At 38.4% G+C, this 14213-nt stretch overlaps 2 protein-coding genes across 4 annotated transcripts; one reads left to right on the forward strand and one right to left on the reverse strand.

Moving 5' to 3' along the window:
- Positions 1 to 2077: 2077 nt before the first annotated feature.
- On the reverse strand, positions 2078 to 13799 carry poc1a (POC1 centriolar protein A). Of its 3 annotated transcripts, none has more exons than XM_040052269.1 (7): positions 13564 to 13799; positions 8978 to 9062; positions 8698 to 8869; positions 8306 to 8485; positions 6613 to 6720; positions 5310 to 5425; positions 2078 to 2358 (listed from the first exon to the last, which is right to left on the reverse strand). In XM_040052269.1, exons 1-7 carry the CDS (start codon positions 13576 to 13578, stop codon positions 2198 to 2200), a joined length of 837 nt encoding a protein of 278 aa, XP_039908203.1. In that variant the 5' UTR covers positions 13579 to 13799; the 3' UTR covers positions 2078 to 2197. The 3 variants fall into 3 exon arrangements, with proteins under 3 accessions (XP_039908203.1, XP_039908204.1, XP_039908205.1); XM_040052270.1 differs by lacking the exon at positions 13564 to 13799 and adding an exon at positions 11619 to 11733; XM_040052271.1 differs by lacking the exon at positions 13564 to 13799 and adding an exon at positions 11213 to 11327.
- b9d2 (B9 domain containing 2) lies at positions 11362 to 12080 on the forward strand. Its single transcript, XM_040052272.1, has one exon. The coding sequence runs from the start codon at positions 11388 to 11390 to the stop codon at positions 11913 to 11915; it is 528 nt and encodes a 175-aa protein (XP_039908206.1). The 5' UTR covers positions 11362 to 11387; the 3' UTR covers positions 11916 to 12080.
- Positions 13800 to 14213: the final 414 nt, after the last annotated feature.

Raw genomic sequence — 14213 nt, forward strand, 5'->3', positions numbered from 1 at the left:
CAAAACTGGTCTTGAGCCATCCCTCATTTCTCTGTATAGGAAATAGATGAAGCAATTTATCGACATATGTGAGCTTTCTGGTTATTTCTTTATGTACGCTTCGGGAATAGCTCTCCAGGCTTCTTGAAGGACATTCAGAGCTCTTCTTTGGATGTTGGCTGCCTTTTCTTCTGTTCTCTGTCAACATGATCCCACACTGCTTCAATAACTCTGGGGAAGGCCAATCCATGACTGATAGTGTGTCATTGTGTATTTTTCTATCCAGGCATGCTTTTACTGCATTGACAGTGTGATCATTGTCATGCTGAGAAATAAGGCCACTGCCAAGGTGTTTCCAGATGATATCTCATGGTGGCTCAATATCTGGCTGTACTTTTTCTTCCGCTTTCACAATTCCATCAATTCTGAAAAACATCCCCAGCAACACTGGCTCAAATGCAGCCCCAAGACATGACAGAGCCTCCACTGTGTTTTAAAGAAAGCGTGAGACGCTCACTGTTTTAACTCTCTCCTGAGCTCTATTCACTTGGCATACCTCAGTCCTTTTTTCCCTTTTTCCCCAATGGATCAAGTTCTGTGTTTTTTGCAACAGGCTGCTAGTAACAAAAAGTGCCTTTGGTTCTGAACCAAACTGGTTCCCTGTCTATGTGTAGACGCAACACTGGTTCATCCCTTACATTGGGTGCCTTTTCATGCTTGAATGATTCATAGGTCAGTGTTTAGTGTCTTAAAACACAAACAAAAAACAACATTCCTCTAAAAATGGTCAAGTGCGAGAACTGGACTGAAAATGAGTGAAAAACCATTCAAAGTTCAAAGGAAAAACTTTGGAAAGCCTGAGCCAAAAAACTTGGAGAACTGTTGCTCAAGACCACTTTAAAAAGAATATAAGTCCATCTCTTTAGAAGCAAAATATGAAAAACAAGGGGAAGCTCAAGAGTTTTGTACAGTAGTGTGTTAAATCTTTGCTCATGTCTTTAATTGTGCCTGTTCATTTATCCATGTGCGTGTCACATCTCATCCACTGCTGGTTACATTTTGCTAAATATTGTGAGTGACTCATCTCTGTGCTGCTTTTTAGTAATTTCAAAATTTCCCTCACTGGCACAAAGCACAGCATACCGTACAATTACAGGTCGAGACATGCTGACATACTTACATGCTCTTACTGGCCCAAACCTAGAGCGCCTAATCTGTCTGGGGATGTTGTGTTTACTGTTTGATTGTTTCTGCCCTCAACCAAATTCTGTTGCCAAGCCCTTCCATCCAGATTTGCTTAGTCGCTGTGATTATGTTTGTCACCAGGCAACATTAGCTCAGTAAAACAGTTATGTAAGAGATGCAGGATTGCCACTTAACTGTTTACAGAAGACTCATTCAGAATTACTGTCATTTTTTTCGTGATTTGAAAAAAAGGAGCTATGTTGTAGCATTTAGCTCAGATGTCTTTTCAGAAAGATTTTTAAATGCTGCTTACTTTCTATAAGACAGTTGGAGTAGAAAAGGTGCTCTGCCTGCTTTTTTTCATCGTCTTATCTTTTGTAAATTAAGCAAACAGCCAAGGAGATCTCAATGAATCATATTTAGACTCATATCCTTGTTTATTACACCTCATAGTTAGAATTACAAGCCAAGGGCTGTTTGTCTGTGTAGTGCTTTTCCAACATAGAGGACATTCACAGTGCTTGGCAAACCGCAAAGAGAAACCGAAAAGAATTAAACAAATCTAGACTTTAAAACAAAAAATATATATGTTTTCAGTGCATTCACAGCTGATTTGAATGAATGAAAGGCACTTGAATGCCAGAGTAAACTGGAGATTGGGTAAGGCTACTTTGCCACATGATTTTGAAGGTAGTTTATCTCTTATTCTTTCGATTCCTGAGACTTTTTGCCTTTAAAAAAGACCTGTGTTTAATTATCCATTAAATGACATTTATTACAGTTTTGTAACAAGGTTTTTATGCTTGCAGGGGAAGATAAAATACACAGTGTATGGCTGCTTTACCACTGGTTAGAGAACTGGGTGCACTGTTCTTGGACATTTTGTTGTAGCATTAGCGCAGCGAGCCGCACATAAATGTTCGCACCAAACTCTCAACACATGCGGAAAACCAAAGCAAACAACAGAAGTAACCCGTCGTGATAATGAGAGGGTAAACAGAACAGCTAAGCCTGCCGGACATCTAAACAATATTTATGTGTCACATGTATGCGTGTCTACCTGGTGACCGTGCAGTGTATACAGCAGCTTGCCCTCTACGAGGTCCAGGACTTTCATTGTGGAATCGCTGGATGCAGTGATTAGGAAATTACCAGCTGGGTGGAAAGACAAACTGTTCACCACACCGCTGTGAACTGGAAAACACACACACACACACACACACACACACACACACACACACACACACACACACACACACACACACACACACACACACACACACACAAAAGAAGAAAAAAAAAAAAACACAGAGTTTAAAACAGGCTTAAAAAAACTAAAGCTTTTGTTACTGTAATTAAAATTGAAAAAATAAGACAAAAAGTAACTGGAACATTCATTAAATAGTTTATTACCTATTTAACATTTTTGTATCATAAACAAGCAAGAATAATTAAAGATTTTTATGATTGAAATCATGACAATGATCATGTGTGGTCTATAAGACATACCGTAACAGTGAAAAAAACCCATGGAGTAAATCTATAGAAGGGATATGAATCCTTTCCCAACTTTCAAAGTCTTTATACATCTTTTAAAACATTAAAAATACAAAAAAAATTATAGTTATATATATATACTCTATATATATATATATAATATATTATCTATAATAATTATATATATTCTATATAATCTATATACTATATATATCCGACCCATATATATATATACACACATATACATATATACATATATACATATACATACATCTACATACACACCCACACACACATATATATATAAAATTCTACTTCAAAAGTGAGCAAATTTGACTGTTAGGTCGGTGTTTTTGCTACTTTACATCTGTCATGATGAATGTGTCAGAATCACAGACAGCAAGAAAAAGAAGAAGAGAAAGAAGAAGAGAAAGAAAAGGCTTGCGTGCAGGCGGTCTTCAGTGCAGTACTGATAAAGAGGGTCAGTGCTGACTTATGTTCAGCAAAAAAAAAATAAAAATAATATAATAATATAACCCCATGCGCGCACCATCGTTCCTATTCATCTGGCCTTCTCTGCTCTAATGGGGATGTTGGTGGCGGGTGGATGGATGACTGGTTCTTGTCAGATCAAATCTTTGGGGCTGAGTAGCTAACACTATACAGGACTATTCCAGGAAGTAGACTGGTCACTGAGAAGGCAAGGTGATCTCACCAAATGTCAATACACCAGCAAATGAAAACATTAAATTATTCAATATTACTTCAACAACCTTGAATACAGAGCCATTAAATATTTGGCATTTATGCTTAAAAATTGCTTTTATGATTATGACAACTTAATTGTTTATTTATTCTCTTCAAATAATATAAATGAGCAATATTTACTAGTTTACTTGGACTCTGATGCATTTATGAGATTTCAATTATATATACATTATAAAGAAGAACAGGTGACACCCTTTAGTGACCAGCTGCTGTCCAAATAAGAAATAAATAAATGACTGAACAGATTAAGATACATCACAACTGCCAGATACAAAATACAATGAGATTACATGCCTGCTCATACTTAATCCTTCATATTTTATACGTTTATTGATTCGTTTTTCTAGTTATAGCTTTACAGGAAGTCACATGCTCAGTTAATGAAATAATATATTTATTTTTAGATTTATTTTTGGCATTTTTGCCTTTATTATACAGCAACAGTCAGAGGGAGAGAGAGAAAGAGAGGATGACAATTGCAGTAGGGACTCAGCTCGTGCTCAACAGATGAGCTACAGGAGCACCCCCCCCCTCCCCGATTCAGATGTTTTAAAGCAACACAAGCACTGCTTTGAGCTGTGAGAATGAGAAATTCTTGCTTAAAGGCACTTTTACCTCAAAGGACTAAATTAGCTGCCATTGAAGTACTAGTGCTGCTGCACATCACACTGCTGCAAATCCTGCTTAACTGAGAACGGCTTAACACCAGCTTTTTATTACCACACACTAATACATCAAGTTGCCTTAAGAACAAAGAACTAATCGTGACCTCCCTAGACTTAAACAATCCCGCCATACATGAATCAGCAGCTGACAAATTAGCAAGCAATAGGTCCCTCTCCTGGCTTACAGAGGGTACAACACACTTGCAGGCATCCTGATACCACAAGCTGGGAAAAGATGCTGAATAGCTATGAAAGAGCACAGAGCAGTGGGTGTTTGTATAGTATGGCTCTGCCTCATGGAAACAAACCAGTTCAATAAATTACCAAATAATGTGCACAGATGGTTAACATAAATATACCAATGTGCCACTGCCACTTGCTATGTTACTGCTATTGATTTTAGCTTATTCATACAAACCCCTAAACAATTTTTCATTAAAGGTTTTCTAATCAGGACCAAAAACTATTCATTAATCATTTGATGTCTAAAAACATTATTCAGTCCCATGTGTGTCTAACACTAGCCACTCCCATTTTTACACTTTATTTTCTCATTTTGCTAACTTAACTCCAGTATGGAAAGTAGGGCCAGAAAAAAAATGAAAGAGGAGGAGGAGAAGCTTCCATCTTCACACCAAATCTCCTCAGACATATGTAATTATCCATTATTAGACCTAACAACTGAAATCCATTTAAGGGAGGCAATTAGAGCAACCAGCCTGAACGCAAGACTGATAAAAAGTCATCAACATTAAGTTTAATGAATATGCAAAAGATCAATAACATTCCTTGCCATTAATATAAATTTGCCTGTGTGTGATTTCAGTAATTTCTCTTTAACATAATGATTCAAAGGTACTTTGGCTGTACTGCAATTTCTGAGAGCAGATGTCTAAACTTTGGCCAAAGGTACCATACATTAAAACAAACAAAAACTGTGGCTTTTGTTGTTTCTATGGGACTGACTCAGCATATGATGAACTGGTGTTTCAGAATAAAGCTCTATATAAGGCATCAGGAGTGACTAAAGCATTCAGTGATTCTTTAAATATTTAAGTATGTCTTTAGAATTGATGTGGTTGTGACTAATTAATGAAAATAACTGTGTTGCTATGAAGCTAAAAAATGTCACATTTGAGTGTAAACTCTGGTTTCACTCCTTAAAAAGACCAGAAAGAACGATTACGGTTTTAAATATTATCGATGTGTCTTTACCTTGGTAGTGCTGTAGCATCTTATGCGATCTGATGTCCCACACCTTGACAGAGTTGTCAGTACTAGCTGCAGCAATACATGTTCCACTGGGATGAAAGTCCACATAGTTTGCATAACTTTTGAGAAGAGAAAAAACACGAAGTAAGGCAAAGTAAAGAAGAAACAGTGATTTAAAAGATTTAAAATCCTGGAATAACCCAGAAGGTCAATTCAAACAACACAAAAGCTTTAGTCATTGGTGGAAAGGGTTAATGATTTAAGGTTTATAGTGAGAAAGTTAACTATTTTAAAACACTTTAAGACACATGAAGCCTTTTGTGAAATTTCTTATTCTAAATGTTGGGAACTTAAAAAAAATATACAGCTTTCTCTGGACCCTTTTTTCCCCCAATTTCATTTTTTTTATCTTATGCAGTGGCATACAGCACCAAAATAAATTAAGCTGTGATTGGGATGTCTCCATTCCTGTTCACCTTGAACTGCTTAGACTTTCAGTACAACTGTGGGTGATGGCACCTATAGAAATACTCTGATGATTGCTAGTGCTCCTCAGAGAATCAGATGATTTTGTTGAGAGGTTGAGAAAAAAAACGATAGATGGTGGTTGACCTGAGTCTATCGTGGGACAGGATGTTGATGCTAATCCTGACCACCCTCTGCATCACTTCCTACAGGCAGGCATAAAGTTTATTCTCTAACAGACTCTGCTGCCACAAGGATACAGGAAGTCTTTTATACCTCATGCCATCATCCTCTATAACAATGCTTTTTGCTTGGAAGAGAGGCATTTTACATTAATGGTATTATTATCTCTAGTGTTTCAACTGCTGTAAGAAACGATATGGGATAAAGTGTAGCTCATCTTATTATCATCTCAACACAATAAGCTAACACTACAGAAAAGAAAGGAGCTCAGTATGTCAGACTCTAAATAAAACACAATAAAGGTAAAAAGAAGTAAGAAGAAAGATGTAAAACAGGATATTAAATGTATCAAAGACTCACACAGCCAATGTCTCATTAAAGTGTTTCAGTATAACAGACTGCACAATGTACAAGGGAATAGGGCACATGTGTAATGACTGAGCAGGTGTTCAGTGCCTTCGTCATAAACATTTGAACAGGATAACAAATGGTTAGGGGATTGATTCTGTCAGATTTTTTCCAGCATTTACTGCCGTTGCATCAGCACACTTGTAAGGATTTTTTCTGACCTTACCAGAACACCAGCAGAAAACTGACAAAAATAAATAAATACTCCTAGCTCCTCCTATTCATCATTCAGGTGCTCGCAAGTGCTCACCCAGCATGTTCATAGAAAGAATGAATGCACTCTCTGCTGTTTTTGTCCCACAGCTTTATGGTCTTATCATCACTGGATGACACAATCAAGCGATCGTCTGGAGAAAACCTGCAATAATAATATAAAATAAATGTAAATGATTAATGCTCAATCTGTATAAAATATGTTCAAAAATGCATGGTGTAATGGAAAAGGTCAGATATACACCAGGCATCAGGAATAAAATTATGACCACCTGCCTAATACAATACAATACGATTTTTTTATATAGCACGTTTAAAACCAGGGGGTACATCAAAGTGCTTCACAGTAAGGAATAAACAGTAAATGATTACACTGAACTGTAAGTCATTAAAATAAGGTAAAATAGAGAAACAAACAAAGGCATTAGTAAGTAGAGATAGGGAGAATTCATGACAATCCAGAGAAATGAGTAACGATACATCAGTTAATGAGCGGTGAGTATTAGTGAGTTGGAAAAGCCAGGTCGAATAGGTACGTTTTCAAGCGTGCTTTAAAGGATTGAATGGAGTCCGAGGGACGAACAGTAGCAGGAAGACTATTCCAGAGGTTTGGTGCTACAGAGGCAAAGGCACGATCACCCCTAGTCTTCAGACGGTGCCTGGGCTGGGCCAGAGGTAACTGACCAGATGATCGTAAAGAACAGCTGGGAGTATAGAGACTGAGGAGGCCTGTGAGATAGTCAGGGGCAAGGTTGTTTAGGCATTTGAAAGTAAGCAGCACAACTTTAAAATCAATACGAAATTTAATAGGCAGCCAATGTAAGTCAGAGAGCACTGGAGCAATGGAGGCAAAAACGTTCTAGTTCTGGTTAGGAGACGAGCCGCAGCATTCTGAACATCTGTTATCATTGGAGGTGAGCGAGTTGGAGTCCAGAGTAGAGCGACTTACAATAATCTAATCTGGAGGTCACAAAAGCATGGATACGTTTTTCAAGGTCTTTGTACGGTATTAAACGTTTGACCTTAGAAATTTGGCGCAATTGGAAGAAGCCAGATTTAACCACAGAGGAAACCTGTTTATCCAGCTTAAATGAACTATCCAGGCAAATACCTAGATTACTTACAGTATCTGTAAGAAAGCAAGCAAAGCAACCAAATCGGGCAGCTAACTGATCTCGTGGAGTGTGACTATCAAACATCATAATCTCAGTTTTCTTCTCATTTAAAATGAGAGAATTGGCAGACAGCCACTCTGTGACATGTTTCAAGCAGTCAGACAAACGATTCAATGAAGCTGGCAGGTCAAAAGATAATTGGAAATAGATTTAATAATGTGTTGGTCCCCCCTTTTGCTGCCAAAACAGGCCAGGCCTATTAAGCCATGGACTCCACCACACCTTTGAAGGTGTGCTATGGTATCTGGCACCAATATGTTAGCAACAGAACCTTTAATTCTTGTAAGATGCAAGGTTAGGCCATTTATGGAACTTATTTGTCCAGCACATCCACCAGATATTGGATTGGATTGGGATCTGGGGAACATGAAACTTCCTTTTTTTGGACTATTATTGTTAGATACTGACCAGGAACAGCCCAAAAAAGATACATTTTGGAAATGATCAGTGTAATTCTCTTTATCTGTCAAAGGTCATAATGTGATGCCTGAAGTGTAAATCTATCAAAATGTCCTAATATGATGTATTGTATCGTGTTAAATGTGTGTCTCATACTTGGCACAGCGGACCCAGTTGATGTGCTGGTTGAGAGAGAAGAGGAACTTTTGCCTGTGTGTTGTCCACACTTTAATTGTCTTGTCATCAGAGGCCGTGACCAGAGTCTGTCCGTCACCAGAAAAGTTAACACTGCGCACAGTGGCAGTGTGAGCCCTGAATACTGTTGACTCAGCCTTCCTGTATGGACACAAGACATTACTTAAGTTTAAAACAAACAAGCAAAACCCAGAAGGTGTTCAGCAATGTGTGCCTTCCTCCATGCTGGCAGAAGGAGACAAACAACATTCAGTAGTTGCTGCTCTTTATGAGTCACCATCATTGTCCTCTGTAGTAAATCTGTGGTGGAATAAAGAACAGAAAAGACAGAAAGATTTTACTTTAACACCTACATGCTTGGCACCCAAAGACGTACAGTCTTGTCTCTGGAGGCAGAGGCCACCAGATGGCCTGATGGGGAAAAGTGGACGGAAAGGACAGCGTCTTTGTGTCCATCAAAACGATACGCTCGCATCTGAGGTTTCATGTTCCAGATCATCACACAGGAATCCATGGAGCCTGTGGCTAGGAGAGGATGAAGCACAGGTGTGAGTGAGAACATCATGTATTTCCAAAAAGGAAAAGACAAAGGCAACAGCAAACAGGTACATCTAAAGGCAAACAGATCGTTACCGATTTGTTTCATGTTGCAGCTGAAGTCCACACTTGTTACGGTGTCCCTGTGACCCTTGAAATGTCTTTCTAGGGTTGGATCAGACTATGGGAGCAAACAGAGAGTCATGTCAAAATGTTAAAATGTCATCATGACTACAAAAGCTACAATAATAAGCAATAAGTTAGACATCTGGGAAACAGAAAATTTGGTACTATTTACTAAGAGCTTATCACTGAAGAAGTGCTATTTCTTCCTCATCACGACTATGTGGGTGTATGATGTGACTAAAACTGGCCTGGAAACATGAGCAAAGAACCCCATAGTTATGATTTGTAGCTAAAAGAATGAGGTCCTCTGATTTTGCGCAGTTATTCTTTTTTACTCTCTTAAGTCTGTGGGAAAAAATCACACAGAGTAAGTTTCTAACTCTCCATAAAATCGCTAACAGCATCCCAACTACACACGTTAGGTTTAGAATACACTAGGCACTTCTATGACACCTAAGTAAAGTATGGGTTCACTCAATGAATGCTCTTTCAGCTTTTGATTTTTCAGACATTTCACACCAAAGAAAGAAAGAAAGAAAGAAAGAAAGAAAGAAAGAAAGAAAGAAAGAAAGAAAGAAAGAAAGAAAGAAAGAAAGAAAGAAAGATAGATTAATAAAAATACACTGTTTTGGTTTTAGGCTCCTAGAACAGGTTCACGGTCACGACTTAGTATGACACGTGAATGGAAACAAGTCTGTGTTTATGTTAGTAGTAACACTTGTGCTGCTAGTCAAAATGTTTACTGTGAAAGGCACCCACTGTGTGTGATACATCTCATTGCAAAACCCATGGCCAATAATATGTTACCATGGCTGCCTCTGCTATTCTGGGAAAGTTTTCAACAAGATTTTACAAGAAACAGCTGTCGACAAATATGTACACAAAAGCATGCAAACCGATGTTACACCACATTCACACAGCATATTAAGTGACCGAATTGATGCGTTTTGGGGTCATTGAGGTCATTGAAACGTCATGCTAGCCCTCCTCACCTCAACCCTCATCTTCTGAATGGAAGTCACCGCTCTAATACGTGAAAATGTGCATAAACATGCTTATTTATTCCAGATATCATTGTAGTTACTTATTATTATCATTAGCATTTCAAGGCAGTTAATAACAAGCCAGCCAAACAAGAACAGCTGGTTACAACCTAACATTATACCAGCCAGTGTTAGGCTTGAGTGTCTTAAAAATCACAGTTTCCCTTTGATAAACAGTTTGATTACATTCTCATAGTTTAATCACTATCTCAGTCTAACAATGTTCAATCCATTTCAAAGAACGTTTCACTAATGCCAGCAAGATACTTGCGAGAAATACACTATCTTGTATATCAGCTAGATAAAAACAAAAATTATATGTAACAATTTTGTACAGAAATGCAACTAAAACTATATTCTGTAAGTGGTAAAGGCAAATTACCACTCAAGAAAGTTTTCAAATAAATGAAATAAAATGTTCCTAGAAGTACAATGTGATCTAAAAGTAGCAAGTTTAAATTTATTTAATTTCTTCATATCTGGTTCATTTATATGACAATATGTCGAATATGTTTAGGCTAAATTTAAAACTAATTATGCCTAAACAACTATTCCAAAGTTTAATACCTCTTTTTACAAATGTGCAGTCACATTTCACACTACTCCCAACCTTGGGTTTTTCATAAAATATCATTTGTATTTCTCATTTAAAATATAAAATACTGTATACATAAACCTTTTATATACTGTAAAAGGTCCTCCACGGAGTATAAGACTGTTTTTTCAGTGTAGTAGTGAACTGTGGAGTCTGAGCGCAGTACAGCCGCGTACTGGCGCTGTTTCACAGTGTAATTGTTCACAGACTCCAAAAGCCGATTAAACTTCAGAGAAATCGAGCAATAAAGTCAATTCTTCGTCACGAGTTAATTAAAAAGTGTTAATATGAAGAGGTGTTTTATGTCTTCGACGAACGGACTTTTGTAAACAATGCATGAAAGACAGAAACAACTCGGTCCATTAGGACAAATTTAACTCTGAGTTAAACCTGTAAGGGTGTAGTTCCAAATTCGTGACACAACCGCGTTTTCACCACACACGTTTATTATAGCTCAGGAATAATTCTGGCAATATTATAATTGGTGAAAATTAATTATTCACTAATGACAAACAATTTTATAAAGGTGAAGCTTAGGGTTTTCATAATGTTGGACGGCATTCGTACCGGAAGTGGTGCCTGCGAGGCCTAACTCAGGGGATTTGTCGAAAATCACAGTAGGCGGTTACCAAGGAGACGTTTAGCCGTTAGTTTAGCTAGCCGCTAAGCTAGCCGTTAACATCGGAGAGACAAAACAGGACTTTCCGTGCCACATTTTCTGGTCAAAGTGAACCAGTGTGGCATGGCAGAGCTGCACATTATAGGGCAGATCATTGGTGCAAGTGGTTTCCCGGAAAAGACTTTGTTTTGCAAATGGGGAATTCATACGGGAGAAGCATGGCGGCTTTTATCCGGGCTGAAGGAGGGTCAGACCCAGGTGGATAGCCCCCAGATCGGAGACATAGCGTACTGGAGCCACCCGATCGATCTGCACTACGCGACCAAAGGGCTGCAAGGCTGGCCGAAGATTCACCTAGAGGTGTGGCATCAAGATTCTTTCGGACGGTGCCAACTCTATGGTTATGGTTTCTGCCACGTCCCTTCTAGTCCGGGACATCACCGAATAAGCTGTGCGACCTGGAGGCCCGTGGGCTCCTGGCAAGAACGGCTGGCGCAAATGTTCGTCGGCGGAGGTCCCCAGCTCCTCAGCCCTGACCTGATCTACAGCGGGGCGGACAGATACAGACTGCACACCGAAGCCATGGGGACCGTGGAGCTGGAGCTGGGCATCATCACGAGACACTTTGACAAATATGGTGTCGAGTGTTGAGATTTTGAAATGGCAGAAAGACAGAAAGTAGAAACAGTTATAGATCATATTTGAGTCACTTGCTTTTAGTAGAATTCTGTACTATTTTTTTTCCTAAACTGCACTATTTTATTTTATTTTTTACAAACATCTATATGTAAATAAAGAAAATATTCTCTTACTGAAGTTGGTTTCTTGCTGATTTGTATTTTTTAATAGAAAACTGACTCTTATTAGCGATATTCCCTGTAATCATGCCTCATTTAATGCTGTTTTCTTAAATGCATCTTTATATTATATTATGTAAACCCACATTTACTTTTTATTTGGGATTTTAAGTTGTACGACTAACAGGATTGTTACTTGAATTAAGTTAAATGTCATTAATAACCTGCTACAAATTAGGAGTGGGGGCAAATACTGATACTGGAATCTATCATTTTGGTTCCACATGTGATCCATTCACTGGCAGCAAATATTGTTTATCAAAAGATGTAGGAGTTCCCTGCTAGTCTGGCACACGTCACTACTTTTTAAGAAAATTATAAAGTGAGTTATCTTACTTCATATTAACAATAACAACCTCACAAGGAAAGAACTGGAAAGAATTTTTGAAGAGTATATTTTTTCCCTTCAGTTACCAGATGCTGTGGTGTATGGTGCATGACTGTATTGCACAGAATATATATTGTCATAGTGTCTTATGAGTTACTCTTGGAGTTCATCAAAGAGAGGTTTTGACCATCCTTTCTTGAAAATGAGGTTTAGTTTATGCAAACTTAAAATAAGCTTGTTTTCTTCTTTGTTTGTCACTGGTTACAAGCATCTCTGAATGCACAACTTGTTGAGCCTTGAAGCACATAGGCATACTCAGATCGTAATCGAAAAGAGCACCTTTGGGATGTGGTGGAGCACGAGATTCTCATCATGGATGTGCAGCCGAAAAGTCTGCAGCAACTGCCTGAAGCGATCATGTCAATATGGACCAAAACCTCAGAGGAATGTTTCCAGCTTCACATAAAGAATTAAGGCAGGTCTCAAGGCAAAACGGCTGCTTAACCCAGCACTTGCGAGGTGCACCTAATAAAGTGGACGGTGAGTGTATGGTGGCATAAATTACTCTATCGTTTTTTCTTTTTCTCATAACTTCAATATACTGTAATTACCGTACACAGAATATCAGATTGTTGGCATATTAATTGCTTGTTAGTCACTTTGTCGGCAAAATGATGCATTTAATCTGCAAAGGCAATTTAGATCATGACAAATGAGTGAAACGATACCATTAAACTTTCACAAATGTATCATTTACATAACATATGTGGCTGTCATCATGACTGCACAGGGCGGTTGTTACATTAGTATAAATGTATATATTACATTGAACACTCAGCAGACTGAGTAATGAGTCACTTTGCTACGACTTCATAGACATTTAATCCAGACTAAGAGTAAAATTACCCTGATTTATAATCTGCTCTCGCTCTAAATAAAGCTAAAACAAGCAGCAAAAAGAAAGGGGTCCATAACAAATAAAAAAATATATGATGTATTGCAATAAATCTACAGATATATCAACCTTTAACTCTTAACCAATAAGCCACATTGTGGAAACCACAAATAAGAAACGAACTTCATCTCAGTGGCTCAATCAGCAAGTTAAACTCACCAGTGCAGATGTCATTTTTGTTGATATCGGAGGCGAAATCGTGATGGAAGCGACTTGCTTACGTTCGTAGCCGTCCAAGCTAAATGTTACCGTGCTTTCCTCCGTTATTAGGACGAATGGGGTGCAAGATATCGCCTCTTTAGCTCGGTGTCCGGCTAACGCTAGCTAACAGTTAGCTCTTAGTTGCTGACAACAACAAAGTTCAGTTTACGCGCCGCGATTGGGCGCTGAGCAGCTGGTCGCCGCTCTTAAAGGGGCAGTCATCCCTTTAGCAAAGTTTCTGTCGAAACTGTCATTTTACTATTAACGTCAAAGTATTTAAACGATATGAAATATAGTCAAATAAAATCCACACAGGTTTTACAAAATTATTCATGTGATGCTTTTCCATTGGGATATGTTACACTGTAAATTCAATATCAGGCCGTTTGTAGTAACTCATAATTGCCACCAGGTGTCAGCAGAGGTACATTAGACAGAGATGTAAATCAGCTTTATGCAGCTAAGTACATGAAGGCCTGTAACCAAGGCCTAACGTGGGTTTTGCTGTCGCCTGCTTGTGCATATAAAGTCTTAACCCTGGAGAACCCATGGGGTCATATTTGAACCCATGGGGTCATATTTGACCCCATGGGTTCCCTAGAAAACCC

Source organism: Simochromis diagramma, unplaced genomic scaffold, assembly GCF_900408965.1.
Source record: "Simochromis diagramma unplaced genomic scaffold, fSimDia1.1 OVJJ01000389.1, whole genome shotgun sequence".
In the NCBI taxonomy this organism is placed as follows: Eukaryota; Metazoa; Chordata; class Actinopteri; order Cichliformes; family Cichlidae; genus Simochromis; species Simochromis diagramma.